The 15,649-nt window shown below is 41.1% G+C and overlaps 2 protein-coding genes across 2 annotated transcripts; one reads left to right on the top strand and one right to left on the bottom strand.

Annotated features, from left to right (window-relative positions):
* Positions 1 to 25: 25 nt before the first annotated feature.
* LOC125890550 (progonadoliberin-1-like) lies at positions 26 to 1,516 on the top strand. The gene is made up of 3 exons (XM_049579238.1): positions 26 to 163; positions 776 to 874; positions 1,014 to 1,516. Exons 1-3 carry the CDS (start codon positions 26 to 28, stop codon positions 1,059 to 1,061), a joined length of 285 nt encoding a protein of 94 aa, XP_049435195.1. The 3' UTR covers positions 1,062 to 1,516.
* A 7,802-nt stretch (positions 1,517 to 9,318) lies between these two features.
* npy8br (neuropeptide Y receptor Y8b) lies at positions 9,319 to 14,081 on the bottom strand. The gene is made up of 3 exons (XM_049579681.1): positions 13,899 to 14,081; positions 13,374 to 13,509; positions 9,319 to 11,698 (listed from the first exon to the last, which is right to left on the bottom strand). The coding sequence occupies exon 3, from the start codon at positions 11,537 to 11,539 to the stop codon at positions 10,436 to 10,438; it is 1,104 nt and encodes a 367-aa protein (XP_049435638.1). The 5' UTR covers positions 11,540 to 11,698; positions 13,374 to 13,509; positions 13,899 to 14,081; the 3' UTR covers positions 9,319 to 10,435.
* Positions 14,082 to 15,649: the final 1,568 nt, after the last annotated feature.

Genomic DNA, 15,649 nt, shown 5'->3' with positions numbered 1-15,649 from the left:
TAACATGCTTATATTTTCTCTCAGAATGGCTGCAAAATTGTTGGCACTATGTCTGCTGCTTGTGGGAGCAGTGTTGCCACAGGGCCGCTGTCAGCACTGGTCATACGGACTGAGCCCGGGAGGGAAGAGGGATCTGGACAGCCTCTCAGACACACCGGGCAATGTAAGGGACTGTTCTTTACTTATCAGAGGAGGGGAGTGTTTGGATGTGATGTTTTTTTTGTTGTTTGTTTTTTTTTAAACCTTGACCTTACCCAAAGCCTCTCGAAATGGGGGGAAATGCATGACCCTGCCTGCTTTGCATCAGCACTACAGCAGCAACGCTGTCTATGTGAACACCCCAAGTATGTGAGCCACAGCAGTTCAGGGAGGTAGCAGTGATGCACTGCTCCCACAGGCAGTGTGGCCTGGGTGTTCTGTGTGCAACACACAGCTGGAAAATTAAAAAAGCAGCTAGCAACAGTTAGCAGCTAACTCAAACAAAAAGGAAAGTGTTTGACAATGTCCTCATATTGGGAAAACAATCAGGTCCAGGAGCTCCTTACCCTCCGAGTAGAGGAATAGATCAGTTGCCATTAAATAGGGATGGTAAATGAATGTTATTGCCATGTTATGCCATTGTTATTATTTATAAACACAGCTGGTGCATATGCAATATGAAAAAGAAGAAGGACAAGAAGATAGACATTATTAAAAAAAATACATAAGTCACTTCCTAGTACCTCACCACATTTGGCAATATTTTTTTTTGTTTGTTTTGTTTTGTCTTGAACAGATTCTTGAGGGGTTTCCACACGTGGACACACCCTGCAGTGTTTTTGGTTGTGTGGAGGAATCACCTTTTGCCAAGATTTACAGAACCAAAGGATTTCTTGTAAGTTTAGTGTATTTGTAATGCTGTGCTGTGTTCAGTTTTTTTTTCTGTTGGTGAATCATCATAATCATTTGTCACTCCGTGGCTCCCATAAATCTTTAATTTATTCTCACAAGTTTCATGTTTTGCTCTCTTTTAGGACAGTGTCACCGACAGGGGAAATGGACACAGACCATATAAAAAATAAGGATTATTTGAAAATATTATATTAGCATGTCACAGTTGTTGTTGTTATTGCTTGTGTGATGTACACTTAAATTAAAAATACAATTTACAGGCTCTTTTACTTTGCTAAATATCTCTGTGCTATTTTGAAAGATAGTTTTGGTAAACCGCTCAAAGGTGCTGAGTGTTCTTATGCTATTACCATTGATGTTGTGTGGTATATTTCATGTATTTAATGCTAAAAACTCAGTCCTGTTACCTTCAGTCCTGTAACTTATATGAACCATCTTCAATTCAGAAACTTATTGAATAAATAAAAAAGATGGCCTGAGTTGACCAATATACATTTCAAGTAGTTAAACATGTGTGTTATTTGATACAGTGCTGAAAAAAATATAAAAGTAAGTTTATTTTGACAAGTTACAACATGCAAACTGCACCAATTTGGCAGAACATTTTTCCTTTAGTAAAAGTTTAAACCAGGTCATTTTTACCCAGAAACATCATACAGAGGTGAACTGAGCAGAGGCTCAGAACTCAGCCACCAGATGGCACTAGAAACCAACATGAAACTGCATCCTTGAAGTTTCTACTCCCTCCTTGCCATAGAATTTAGAGCATGTCTGACTGATAAAATAATGTGCCATAAAATCCATATGTAGACAATCTATCCGACTGCTGCTGAGATTTTATTTACAGTGTTGTCCATAAGGCTGGATCAGATCCTGTCGATATTTTTTTGTAATTTAATGCACTTTATTGTGTTTGTTCACCATGAGGACATGTGTCTGAAGCCAATTTATTGTATTGTAATAGCTCATTGCTTGCTTGGCTTGTTTTACGCACACTCCACAATCTCCTTTGGATTATAAAAGGGCTTGTTCACAGTTGGATGAGCAACATGAAAATGATTCGACCAGGCGACACTTGTGTGTGCGTGTGTGTTTGCCGATAGGGTAAGGAATTTAAACAAACTGAATAACAAATCAAAGTTCATTCATCATTGAGATTTGACAGTGATACAACAGCCTGTAATATCCTGCTGACCAGTGTATGGAGAGGTCATGCTCTTATCTCCAGTGGAAAGTGGGTTTTTTCAAAGTAGTTTAATCTGTCGGTCACTCCACTGTCACTCAGCAAACACACATGACAGAAAATCACTTCCGCTGGTTTGACAATATTGATGAGATCCCTGCTACTTTGGTTGAGCATACAACCGACACCATATGGGTCAAGTATTGTCCTTTATTGAAAGTGATTTGATAAGAGATTAATACTATATATGAAAGACAACAGCAGAGCAGGACAAAAAATATTTACTTAAGATCAGTGCCATTGTGGACAATGACTCATGTCTGCCCTCCATTTTGATATCACAGACATCATTTCAGAAACATTACTTGCAGCAAGGAACCTTATTTACATTTCTATAAAGTGTAAACATCGAAGCGGCCTTTACTTGGGTGTATGTTTGAATGACTGAATAGGCCTACCAGGCACAGGCCCAGGGGCCCAAAGTGTCAGGGCCCCCCCTCCCGGCCCTCATCTGCAAAATGTCACTCAAATTACTGGAACATATACCAGGAAAAGACTCAAAATGTATACAAAGAGATGCAAAGGAACTAAAAAGAGACACAAAACAACCAAACAAAGACACACAATGACCTCAAAGACACACAAAACCACAAAAGATGCACAATGGCTACAAAGAGGCACAACATAAAGGAGGCAAAGCCACAGTTTGTGTGTTGGTCCTATGTAGGAGAGGTGGGGGTGGGGACTTTTTGCATATGTGTGCCCAGGGACCCATTGTCTTATAATCCGCCCATGCTTGGGTCATTACAGAGTGGATTTAGTAAACAGCAGTGGGCCATCTACATCTGATGTTTTCAAACAGCACTATAATCAAGAAAATACCTGTTGGAGACACACACCCTGCTGATCTTGTACTCACTCAGCTGAGAGGTCCACCATGTTACTTATAATTAGTCTCACTGAGACCAGGCTGAAACAGATTGAACTAATAAAAGAGAACACTGGGACATGCTGAGACAGTCCAGCAGTGCAGTCTACATATAAATGTTGTGTGTTTAATGCTTGCAGACCCTGGACCCTAAACTTCCGAGGATGAATCAACAACAAGTCTTTATAGCAAACATTTTGACATGTCATGGCAGGAAAGGCACAGGTGGAGCAAATTACATCAACAGAACAATTGTACATTAGAGTTAGACAGGTAGATTGATACCTTATGTCTGTACAGTAAGTAATAAGCTGCCACCAGCAGATGGTTAGCTCTGCATAAAGACATGGGACGGGGGAAACAGCTAGCCAAAGGTTAAAAGGTATCTTTGAACATAGAAAGGCTAGAAGTATCCCCTAGTGTCTGGTCTTTATGTTAAGCTAAAATAACTGGCTTCAGGCTGTTGCTTTGTAATTGCAGATGTGAGAGTGGTATTGATCTTCTCATCTAACTCTCAGCATGGAAGGGAATCGAAAATATCAAGCTCTTCCTTTTGATATTGCTCTCTTGTCTGTATGATGAATATGAGGCTACCACCAGCAGCTGGTAGCATAACTTAGCATACAGACTGGGAACAGGTGTAAACTGTCAATCTGGCTGTCTAATGTTTACAGTATCCACCGCCTAGCACTTGTAAAGCTTACTGATCAACAGGCTATGTGTCATTTGTTAAATCCATACAGAAACCTTAGTGTAGGAATGATAATTCATAGGTGGTTATGTGTGACTATTTCTTAGCTGGGACCAGAGTCTCCACTGGTTGCTAAGCAGATGCTCCCAGCTAAGATATCATGCAGCATATAACTTCAGTAAAATTGCGAGTTGTAACTTTTACACCTGAGTTTTTGTATGGCTTAAACAAATGAGTTACACAGTATTATATTACAGTTAGTTATGAAGTAATATGATTGATCAAGAAGCGTACCATGAAGGCCGAGACAGAGGATAATATCACTGGGACATTTAACTATGCGCAAATCAATCTGTTTTACAGGTGCTCTAAACCAGTGGTTCTCAATCAGGGGTTCAGGGACTCCCAGGCTCCTTGAAAGAGTGCCAGGGGGATCCCCAGAAAAATGAGAATGGTTTATTTTCATTATTTAATTTACTATAGAAGTGACTCCACTGTGAATAAGGGTTATAATAGTGACTATTCTGATTGTAGGTTTCAATTCCTCGCCAGTTATCTCCTCAACCGTAGTCGGCAACTATAGAATTCTGGTCTAAATCATCCTTTACAGGTCCCTGACGTGATATCTTATCACATGGGGGTCCGTAACCTAATGTGTATCAATTTAGGGGTCCTTGACACAAAAAGGTTGAGAACAACTCTTCTAATGTGTTAATTACATTTATTAGGCTCCACAGTTGACAACAGTTGACGTGGCAAAGAGGAACATATTTCCACTTATATAATTTCAGTTAAATTATAAATGGTCATCAGAAGAGGATGAAAAGAGGGGAAAAAAAACAGAAATACTTCACTGCAAATCTCCAGGTGTGCTTATGTGACATCAGCTGCTGTCACAACGTACTCCCTGATCAAGCTGTTAACTCATCACACGTCTCCAAAGCAACCGCCACTCTTATTTTGCTTGCTGTGCAATAAATGGAAACATACAGATAAATGTACATGATATAAAGTAGCTGACCTGTGCTAATGTGTAGACCCACACAAAGCAGCAAGCTAGTGTGCAGGAAATGTTACCATGTTGTCTGGCAACAGTCTAGTCCCAGTTGCAGAACTATTTGTGTTGGCGAGACAAATAAATGATTAGATAAACAAACAAATCATAATGTGCTGACACTTATTACTGTTCACTAATAAATGGTGCTCATAGAACTGATGTATAAAAGAAATATCACACTCGAGGTCGTGATTATCTTATCTTGCGGCCTCGTGCCTACAAACGAATCACAGCCTATTTATATCCAGTACAGCAGCACTCCCTCTCGCGTGATATTTCTAAAATGTGTTGATTAGTGAGCTTTAGCAATACTGGTGGGCAAAGGTTTTTAACCTTCAAACAGCTGTCACCTACTGTCTCCAGTGTTTATGTTGAGATAGCCATCTCCTGGCTCCAGTTACATATTTGCTGACAAGAAAAGAAAGCAAATAAGCACTATTTCTCTACCAGTGCCTTTCTTCCAAGTGCCCTAGTAAGCCATGCCAATGAATCAGCATCCATGGTAAAAATGGCCCTGGCACACTTTAATAGAATACATCATTCAGGTTGTGAATTACACCTGTGCTTTTCCTGCCGTGACACATCAAAAATGTCTGCTTTTATTTAAAAAAAAAAAATCCTTTTTACTTTAAGGTGACTACTTACAATTCTACCACCTTGATGAACCAGTTCAGAAGAAATAGAAAAAGGTACTGTATGTGCCATCCCCGGCAATAAATGCTATGTCTCACTTTCTTTGTCGACCTTCTTTTCAAGCCAGAGAACCATCTGACTGAGCTGGTTCCACTAGAACTGCTTTAGCGTAGCGCCTCTGTTGGCGTTTAATAAAGTGCCTTTAATAGCTTGGTGCTCTGTGTCAGTTTGAAGGAAACCCATTGAAACCCCTGAGGAAACTGTAACCAGGCAACTAAAGCAGGCTGTGGTCTACCTATTTTCTTCTGATCAGAGAAAATGGAAGGTCAGACGCAGAGGCCAGGTCCTAAATTGTCAGGGCAAGATTATAGAAATGAAAGAATTTCTTGTTCTATCTATCTATCTATCTATCTATCTATCTATCTATCTATCTATCTATCTATCTATCATCTTAACTTATTTTCCCATCTTGTTTTCTTTTTGTGAGGACTCCACATGTATGCAACCACTAAAAACAATCCCGAGGAAAAACTGGCCAACCCCAATTAGGGGGTTTCTATTCCTGGCTGTAAAGTCTGCTTGTGTTACGCAAGACAAAACTGTGTGAGTGTGTGTGTATGTGTGTGTGTGTGTGTTATTAAGACTCCACAAGACAGACAAAAGTGAGGCCCATAAATATGTTCCAGTGTACGATGGATATTTCTATTCATTTATGTAAAAAGCAGAGAGACGCAGGGCTGTTTTGCCCTGAGTTCACCTTGGAGGATTTTATGTGTATAACCCAGGTGTGGCTCATGTGTGCTGTTATAATATCTAAACCAATAAACAGGTAAAACCAGGAAATGCTCGGTGAAATAAACCCTCCCTCATAGATCTGATAAATCAGGAAGCACCTGATTCATGAGCCATTAGGGCAATTCAACAGAAAGAGAACAAGGAAATATCGACCGGGCTGATCTATGTGTTTGACCCCTGGATGAGATACCTGTCACTTTCAATGCGCCCTACAGATGTTAGCATGTTTAATGCCATGATTAAGATTCCAGAGGCAGTAGTCCAACTCCTCCTGACCTTTTCATCTGCCAGAACAAAAAGATTAGTTCCTTCTCAGAGGGGGATCAAAGGTGCACAAGGCCAATGGCTTTGTCTGACATTATCGCATACAACATTTTGAACTAAAAATCCTTTTGTTGCATATTGTGACACCTTATAACTTAAACCACAATGCCTTATGCTCATTATGGACCCTGCAGATTCACATTATACTTAGAGTTGGAAAAATGAGGTGTGTTGTGAATGGTTATTGAGCCACACTTAATAAGATATGGAGACCTTTTTTGCACATGCTGAGAGGTTGGTGTTGGCTGCTATTTCAAATAACTGCTTTAATCAGTGGGTTTGAATTGTGATTTTTCTTTTCTTTTCTTCGTCACATGAATTTGTCTTCGACTATTATTGGGTGACCAGCAGTCATGTTCTGTCTATATTTTTTGTTATTATTATTTGCTCTCTTATTTTTTATATCCTTTTTTCCACTGCATTATTTAAAGGAACAGTGTGTAAAGTTAAGGGGGAATTTAGCACCACCTAGTGGTGAGGATTGCAGAATGCAAACAGTTGGAATTTCTCCCGGTTAGAATCCCCTAAATGTTCACTGTTCAGGGTTGTTTTTTTTTAACCAGGAGCCATATTGTCCATAGATGTGTCTTACTCTCCAGATGATTAAAACCAGTAAATCCATTGAATAAAACAGTTTCATGTTGCAAAGCAATGTTTCTCCTATGCTTTTGGGCACATCGCAAATAGCCTGCTTGCCCAGCGTTAACTGCATGCTCACCTATTTTCTCTGATAATGTGCGCTCAACCTATATCTGTAGCAGATGTTCAGGAGGATTTTCAAGGGAGCCTAATTGTAACATAGGTCCCGTCTGCTTGAAAACAAATGGACCCAGTGATTTAAACCGGTAAAAACACTGAATAAAGCACTTTCATGATAAAAAAAAAAGATCAATCATTTTCCAACATTCTTGTTGTGGAGGGGCTGCTAACTATGGTGACACAAAAATACAAACAGCCCTTTCCAGAACCAGTGTTTGGTCTATCCATTCTGGGCTACTGTAGAAACATGGCGGTGCAGCATAGCAATTCCCGCAGATGAGGACCCGCTCCCTGTGAAAATATAAACAGCTCATTCTAAGGTAACAAAAACACAACTCTTATTTTCAGGTGATTATACACGTAAGAAAAGATACTTATTATATTAAATATCAGTTATCCCCTAAAATACTGCACACTGAACCTTTAAATATTTGGTCTGCGTTCTATGTACATGTTCAGTTTCATGTTCATTTTTGTGTTGGTAAAAAAAACAATCAACAAATTGGAGAAAAAATGATTCACAGTCTAAATCCTGTGATTACTGTATATGTCTTTTAACATTTTGATCTTTACAAGCGCTGGCTGGAGAGAATTGGCACATCCGGTAAAGTCTTTCTTCTATAAAGCAACACAAAGCTTTGAAAGCGCTGATTATAACTATTAATATGGGAACAAGGCGAAACAGGGTGAATTATGCCCTCTTCCTACAGAAGCAAAGCAAGCAAAAAATGTGACAGTAGAGAATTTAAATGCTCAAAACAACAGCTTGAGGGAATCTCTTGCCAGCGATGTAGTTCACGTTGTTCCTGTGATCGGGAGAGGTTGCTTATATGAGAATCTCTCTAAATGAAAATGAAGAGAGCCAAGATGCTAATCTTTCTGGAACTGCTCCACTGACAAGGAGAGTCTGGCCCTGTGGACTCATTAAGTGTTTGTCTTCAGCCAAGCTTCATTTTCGTAGCACAGTAATGTGCCCCTCAGCAGTTACTTGGGCAACAATATGAAACGGCATCATTTAAGTCGCACTCATTGTCAAGTGTTGCTGGAGTACGTCAGCACCTCCGGCATCTTGGGTCTTTTCTTCCTAACAAAATGAACTGTGTTACTTTCATTCAGTGGTGTTTTCAAAGGAGAGACAGGTGAGAGGAAGGAATTGTAGAAGAAGAGAGGCGATTGACAGTCTGGAAAGGTCAGCTCAGGCATGCTGTCAATTATGCCGACGAGGACCTCTGAGAGCTCTCTTATGGGTACCACTGCCCTTGGAAAACAGTTTGGTGGATTGTTTGAGGGGCTGTCAGAGTCAAAAACAGGTTTGGCTTTCTGCAAGGTGTAAAAGCATGCTACTCTTAACTCCTGACATTATCATCAAAGCTAAAAGGCCCCTGACAGCAATAATCTTACCCTCTCATTTCCTTGTAGTTTATATATTTCCTCTAGTATAACTGTTAACATGCTCTAACAGCAGCATGAATATTTAGCACAATTCCCATTGATCTCTCATACTGTTTTTTTCTGCCCTCCCCATGCTGTTTAACATCTAAGGCACCAAACACAACACTGATTTATTCAACACTACAAGCACATCTAAAATTTGTTGTGATCTCAGACTTCCCCCTGAATAATGCACAGAGAGGCAGCACACTGAATTTGACCTCAGAAAGACACAAATATTTTGAAATATTGACTTTAAAGAAGATAGTTTTTCCTGTAAGTGCTGATTGACTCATGTAAGCATGTAAGCACATAAGCACTGTAATCTCTGGGGAGTTAGGATCCCTAAAGTGGAAACGGCTGGTCTCAGTGTACCCTTTTTTTAACCTTTAATGGAAGACTTAGGACCAATCAATTATCTGCCAAAAGCTGATACTGATGTGGAAGAACCGACCTGCAAGGAAACAGCGATAAATCTATTCTGAGGTCAACACACACTGAGAAATCAAGATTTGCAAACAAAACAATGCAGCATACGAAGTGAAGATCAGTCAGAGTTGTGACTCATCGAAACCAAATATTGCAACATAGATGTTACCATTAAAGATGATAGTAAATGTTTTTAATTCAGTTCAATACCACAAACAGAAGTGACTTACGACAGGTTTCCTAGGAGATATCTGCTTTGCTACACAGTGCTCTTTTCCCCCACCACACCATAAACTATAATAACTGTCACATCTTGTACAGACCATACACGTATTTAGTAATGTTATATACAGCAGGAGAACCTCGCTCTGACAAAGTCCTTTACTGCCTCTTTTATTTTGTTTTATGGCACTTGATATATGGTTGTTGAATGGCACATTTTATAAGGAAAAAAAATCCCACACGCACAATTTACTGGAGCACAGACCTTGGCCGACAGCATGGAATGTATACAGCTCTTGCCAAGGCTCTCTGTAAAAGATCATTACATCATTTGTGGTGATTTTAGGTAATGGGAAATGCATTAAGGTGATGCTAGTAAATTGTCTCAGTGAATGCCTTGAGCCACATTTAATGCACCAATGTTCTCTCCTTCAGTTATGTCATAAACAACTCTGTCGATAATCATTAACACATCACAGTTTACAATCTGTTAATATATTCATCAATACTATTAATATAAAACAGCAAAACTGAAAAGAAGAAAAGAATATTTGCCCCAATCCCTTTGTCCTTTGAATTCTCTCTGGTGGTTCAACAGCTCACATTTAAAGCAGGTAAAAGTGTGATAAGCAAACCTTTAACAGCTGATATTCATTGGAACGTGAATCCTGAGTAGATCTCAGAGCTTTAGAAAGAGAATATTACAGATGTATAGAGGGTTAAATGCTGTCTCTTCATTCGTATGTGTCCACAACTCACGGGGGAATGGACTATACAGACTACAGTTGCAAAAGTGCTCATGTAAAGTGCCTTCAGTCGCTCTACAATACTTAAACTTGTCCAACCTTTGCACCATCAATTTGTTATCTACTTCCTCTTACAAGTGAACTCATACTGAATCGAGGGCAATGCACCATGCTGGTTAAGTGTCTTCAGTCGGCTCCCTCTGGACTGCTGTTGTGAGGTTTATAACTTTGTAAATGTCAACCTAGCTTTTGGATGCAACGAAGCAAGAAAAGCTCCAAAGGATGACACAATGAGGGCTGAGGAAGCCCGAGTAGTCTCTTTGTCTTTTACTGAAAAGGCTTAGGTCTAAGTATTGATGCTGATAGATCCATTGCTCAAGATTGACCCCTTGGTGACTTCTGTGCTGACAGTAGAGAGCGGGACGCTCTCATACCTCTCTGTAACCCCCCAGCAGCGGCAACGCAATAGGGTGGACTTGAGCTGCTTCTGAAAGTTGCTGTTGAGGAAACCATAGATGATGGGGTTGACGCAGGTGGAGGCCATGGCAGTGAGGTGGCAGAATGAGAAGATGATGTCATGACCACAGGTCGGGATGGCCTCGTGGTTCCAGTCAAACACAGTGTTGAAGACAGTGAGAGGGAGCCAGGAGAGTGCGAATGCCACCACTATGGCAACTAACATGGCGTTGATCCTCATGGTGCCTTTGTTTTTCTTTTGGGTGGTGTTCCTGCCGCGCTCCACCATGTCCTTCCTCCTCCGAAGGCGCAGGTAGATGTGTAGGTAGCAGACCATGATGAGGGCGAGAGGAAGGAAGTATTGGAAGACGAGCAGGGAGGTGGTGTAAGCTCGCCGTTCTTGAACTGATGGCCACCGCTCCATACAAACCAGGTGGTCATTGACTGGGAAAGGAATGGTTAGGTTCTGGAAAGGCAAGGTGAGTACGCTGTATGAGAGGAAAGGCACCGAGATTAGGCAGGCCACAATCCAGGTGACAGCGACGGCCAAGTAGGACTGGCCCACCATTGGCTTCCATCCAGTCGGGTGGACAATGAGCTGGTAGCGCTCCATGGCGATGAGGACGAGGGAGAAGATGGAAACAGTGACTGATATACACTGGATGAAGGGTGTGAGCTTACACAGGGCGTCTCCTAGGATCCAGCGGTCCGTCAGTGTGTAGATAATAGTGACTGGCAGGCATACAATGCACATGAGGATATCAGAAAAGGACAGGTTGGCGATGAAGATGTTAGTGACGTTGTGCATTTCCTTGTGCCGTGTGATGACAAACAAAAGGCAGGAGTTCCCAATGAGACCCACTGCCATGACTGTACTGTATGCAACAATGAGGAATGTGGTGCCACTCACTGAGAGCGAGCAGTCCTCGGTGAAATCCCACGGTATCTCTTTCCACAAGGCTTGGTTGTGATTGGTGTTGTGCTGCAGCTCCATGGTGGTTTTCCTGGGCTCACTTCAAACGCCGGGGACTAATTGAACTAATTTGTTTTGTCACACCTGCTGTAATTACTTCATGAATAATATTTGCATTTTCGTAAAGCTTTCCCTCATCCTTAATCTTTGGGAGTCTTTACAACGTCCTTCATTTGGGGCCTGAAAAAAGAGAGAAAATGAAATGAGTAACCTTAAACAAATTTTCAGTCAAGAAAAGTTTATTTTTGAAGTTATGAACTCTATAGATATGAAGAGGTTGTTTAATCAAGCAAATTGAAATGTCGCTCCCATAAATTGCAGCATGAAATGAAATTGCTGAATTCATCATTGTACTTCTTTTAAGTGAGCATATGTGGCAGAAATTGATTCTCTTGCTGCAGGATGGGTTTTTAAATCATGGTGCTCCTGGATGTAATTCCACAAGTATCTTTTTAAAGTGTTTAGTGGTCCAGCTTCACCTTTCCACACACTGGCCGTGGATTTAGTACGACAAAAACAGATACTCACGAAGAGAATAATTAACGTTGGTACGCAGATATCAAGAGGCTGATTTTCTATCTCCTTAAGGACAGGCTATAAGAGGAAATGATGCGCTGATGGCATACCATCAAGAAAACAGCACAGATCCAGACTTCGTGGCATCGCTATAATGGCATGCTGATTTAAATTTCCATCACAATAACGTGATAATGACTGCTCCTTCAGAGACAATCATTCCCTCTCACTGTTTTCTCCCCTTTTGACAGCGGGAATTTATTCTGTTTCTGTCCATAAAGGAACAGACACCTCTCATTGTCACTGAGTATTCACAATAGCTTCCCGAAATCTAAAGCACATGTGGCCCTCACAATTTCCTACAAATTAATGTACTGGAAAACAGAACAGAAGTACAATTTCCTTACACCATGACCACTGACATCTGACTGGTGTGTGTGTGGGCGTGTGTGTGTACACGCAGATCTATGTATGTGTGTGCACATAGCAGTGAAAAACAGTACTGATTAACCAAGATGTTTTGCCCCTGGCCCAATTCCACAGAAATGAGTTTTGCGAGATGTTAACAGAATGAAATCTACAGAATTCAAATGATATAACATTTTTAATTGAGGATTCCTAACAATGACAGATGCTGACTGGAAGACCATTAATTACTTGTGGGTGTCTCCACGACGAGCAGAAATGTCCAATTATAATAAGCTGTTCCATTTGTGGTGATTACAAAGTGCTCATAAGAAAAGTAAACACTTGCACCTGGAGCTAAGAACAGTAACACCATTTGATTCCTCTGTGGGTACAGTCTTCTTTGTTTAGGTGTCTGGAAAATGAATCCCCTCCTGGATGTCACCCTGACTAAACCTGGCTGAATTTCTGGATATGTGGGCCGCGTATCATGCTGCAGCCTTGATGCTGAATATTTATGGCAGAATCTGGACACTTAAAGTGATGCATTGCTTATGTTGTGTCTGGCAGCGGGAATGTAACAAGGAAATTTACTAAGAACATTATTAATATTTGACATGAGATTTACTATTAATTACACACAATATGAAATAGCCTGCAGAAAATTAATGTGAAGGGAACTGTGAAGACCTTGCAGGAAAAGCCAGACAGTGAATTACAGCTTATGGGAGATTTGTCTCAAAATGGGCATGTGTGTAAATAACATTTTTAATCCGTCTTCCAACATCATTCAGTCATCTCACTAAACCACTTTGACATGACACAAGTCTGGATTTGCTCATGCAAAAGAAATAATGATTACAGGAATCACGCACCGTCGGATGAAAAACGCACAAAGGGATGGAAAGTGTGAGTTACAGTGTGTGCACCCTACCCTCGCTCTCTGCAGCTGTCCTGGATCCGTTGTGTGTCTGCTCTCTGCTCGCACTGAGACGGACTCTCTCGGCTCCGGACAGGTGGAGGAGACCCCTCCGTCCTCCGGTGTGCCACCGTGTGTGTTCAATGCGCTCCTGTCCGGGGTAGAGCCATCACTCATTTCCACATGAACGTCCACTAAACAGCGCTACTTTCACTTTTAGCATATCCTAAGGAGAGTAGGCTGACTGATATGAAAAGAAAACTATAAGAATAGCTGCAGCACAGGAAATTCAAAATATCAGCGCGTGATTTAAGGTTGCTGAAACTCACTATACAAACACCTATAAAGAAATAGGCTGTACTGAAATACTGGAACTGGAATATTACAGTTACTAGAGCTTTGTCGTTGCATGCCAAGACTAAAATAAAACACCGACCCTATGGGAAAATGTTTCTTACTTTCAGGTAACCCCCCACCCACCCTGAGAATACTTGTATAGTGGAAATTCGTGTTTTAATTAGCCATCAAATTATTTCTTACCGAGATGTTGCTTCCTGGACTTGCAGCGCTGTTTGGCATCAGGTGAGACACAACAAGAGTTTTTGGTGGAGGAGAGGGTAGGAGGTGTACTGCCAGGATCACTGATAGGAACTGAGATATCTCTTAAAGCGACCTTATGCCTCAGACTCAGGCAGGGATGTGATTGAGAGCATGTTACATAATAAATTCGCCGTGGCTCTGCCTCGCACGCACGTACGCACGCTCGCATGTCCACGCGCGCTCAGGCACGCGCTCTCACAGGGGCCAATGGGGAAATTGAGTTATTTGAAATTTGTACCCACGGTCTGTTTCACCCAAATGTATTAGCGAGGAACATTATATGATTCATTTAATCTGTTGTAAGGGGCCATGCTGAGCCTTCTCATATTGAAGTTTCATATATCCCCAAATGAGAAATCTCTGTAATATGACTGTAATGTAATATTGATGTATCTCAGTGCAATGTTTAACATTCCTATAGGGCCTACTGTAATTGCTGTACAGTGTCTATCAGCAGTATAATGCCTGTGAAATATATTATCTTTGTTCTTCTGTCTATGGGGGATGTTATAAAATGAAGAGTATAGTGTGGATGTAGTTAGCTGTGAAGCAACAGAACAATGCTGTGCAGAGAAATTCAGGCACAGATTTTAAGTTTTCACACCCTGCAAGGGTCTGTGGGTGCACAGCTCTAATGAATAGTGTGCTTGTTGAAGAAGACAAACACAGAGTGTCAGTTACAGAGGACATACATCATCTTGTGTTCCTATCAGTGGTGCACCCAGACATTTTTTATAGTGGGGGGCAGATGGGGCCACTGAAAATCTTGGGGTGGCACACCAAAACCAAAAGCCATAACTGAATGTCAGGAATTCACCGATGCTGTTGTAGTATTTAGGCTGGTCGAAAACGATATCAGTATGAAGAGTTAAGGAATTGCCTGCTGATGTTTCTTATTTTACAGTTAATATTAATAATTATCTCATGAGCACAGACTAATGCTGGTACAGTTAACACCCAGTCCCACAACAATCCTGTTTTAATGTGCTAAGTGCAAGTTAGATAGAATACACTGTTTGTCAATTACCTTAAAAAGACAAATCAACATACATTGATTATAAGGACCATAACATATATTGGGAACAATCCTTCTCAAGTTTAGGGGAGACAAAACCCATTTGTATTTAGATATCTTTAGCTGAGAGCTCAAGGGACCCCTTTTAATTTGGCCATGCCAGCTGTTCCCTCACCAAAATTTAGACTAACTTTGAAGCATCATTTTCATTTTGCCCCCTTCCCAAAAAACTATGCTGACATGGTTGGTACCAATGGATGCCTTCCGTTGTCTAGTTTTACAAGAAACCACACCATGCTACTTTAAAAAAAAAAAAAAAAAAAAAAAAAAAAAAAAAAAGCACACAGGCATCAGTGTCTTAGTGGCTAGAGCAGGCGCCCCATATACAAGGCTGTTGCCGCAGCAGACCGGGTACGACTCCAGCCTGTGGCCCTTTGCTGCATGTCACTCCCTCTGTCTCTCCCCCTTTCATGCTTGTCTGTCCTATCAGCTAAAATGCCCCCCAAAATATCTTTTCAGCCACCCAAGGCCTTGACACACCAAGCCAACAGGTCACCTGCAGTGATTTTGGGCCGTTGGTGAGCATTTCTCACCCTAGTCTTTGCAGTGTGTCCTGCACAGTTGGCCCTTGTCGGTCATTGTTGCCTTTTTTCAGCGGATTCAGCATGTTAAATTG

Source organism: Epinephelus fuscoguttatus, linkage group LG6, assembly GCF_011397635.1.
Source record: "Epinephelus fuscoguttatus linkage group LG6, E.fuscoguttatus.final_Chr_v1".
Lineage (NCBI taxonomy): Eukaryota > Metazoa > Chordata > Actinopteri > Perciformes > Serranidae > Epinephelus > Epinephelus fuscoguttatus.
Note: the sequence above shows the minus strand (reverse complement) of the source record. Positions and strands in the feature narration are given on the sequence as shown.

What these genes read in the sequence shown, in the direction of transcription:
- LOC125890550 (XM_049579238.1), top strand. Translation starts at nt 26, where the DNA reads ATGGCTGCAAAATTGTTGGCACTATGTCTGCTGCTTGTGGGAGCAGTG. An exon ending in TCTCAGACACACCGGGCAAT is followed by an intron (nt 164 to 775) that starts GTAAGGGACTGT and finishes TGTCTTGAACAG; the next exon opens with ATTCTTGAGGGGTTTCCACA. An exon ending in ACAGAACCAAAGGATTTCTT is followed by an intron (nt 875 to 1,013) that starts GTAAGTTTAGTG and finishes GCTCTCTTTTAG; the next exon opens with GACAGTGTCACCGACAGGGG.
- npy8br (XM_049579681.1), bottom strand. Translation starts at nt 11,539, where the DNA reads ATGGAGCTGCAGCACAACACCAATCACAACCAAGCCTTGTGGAAAGAG.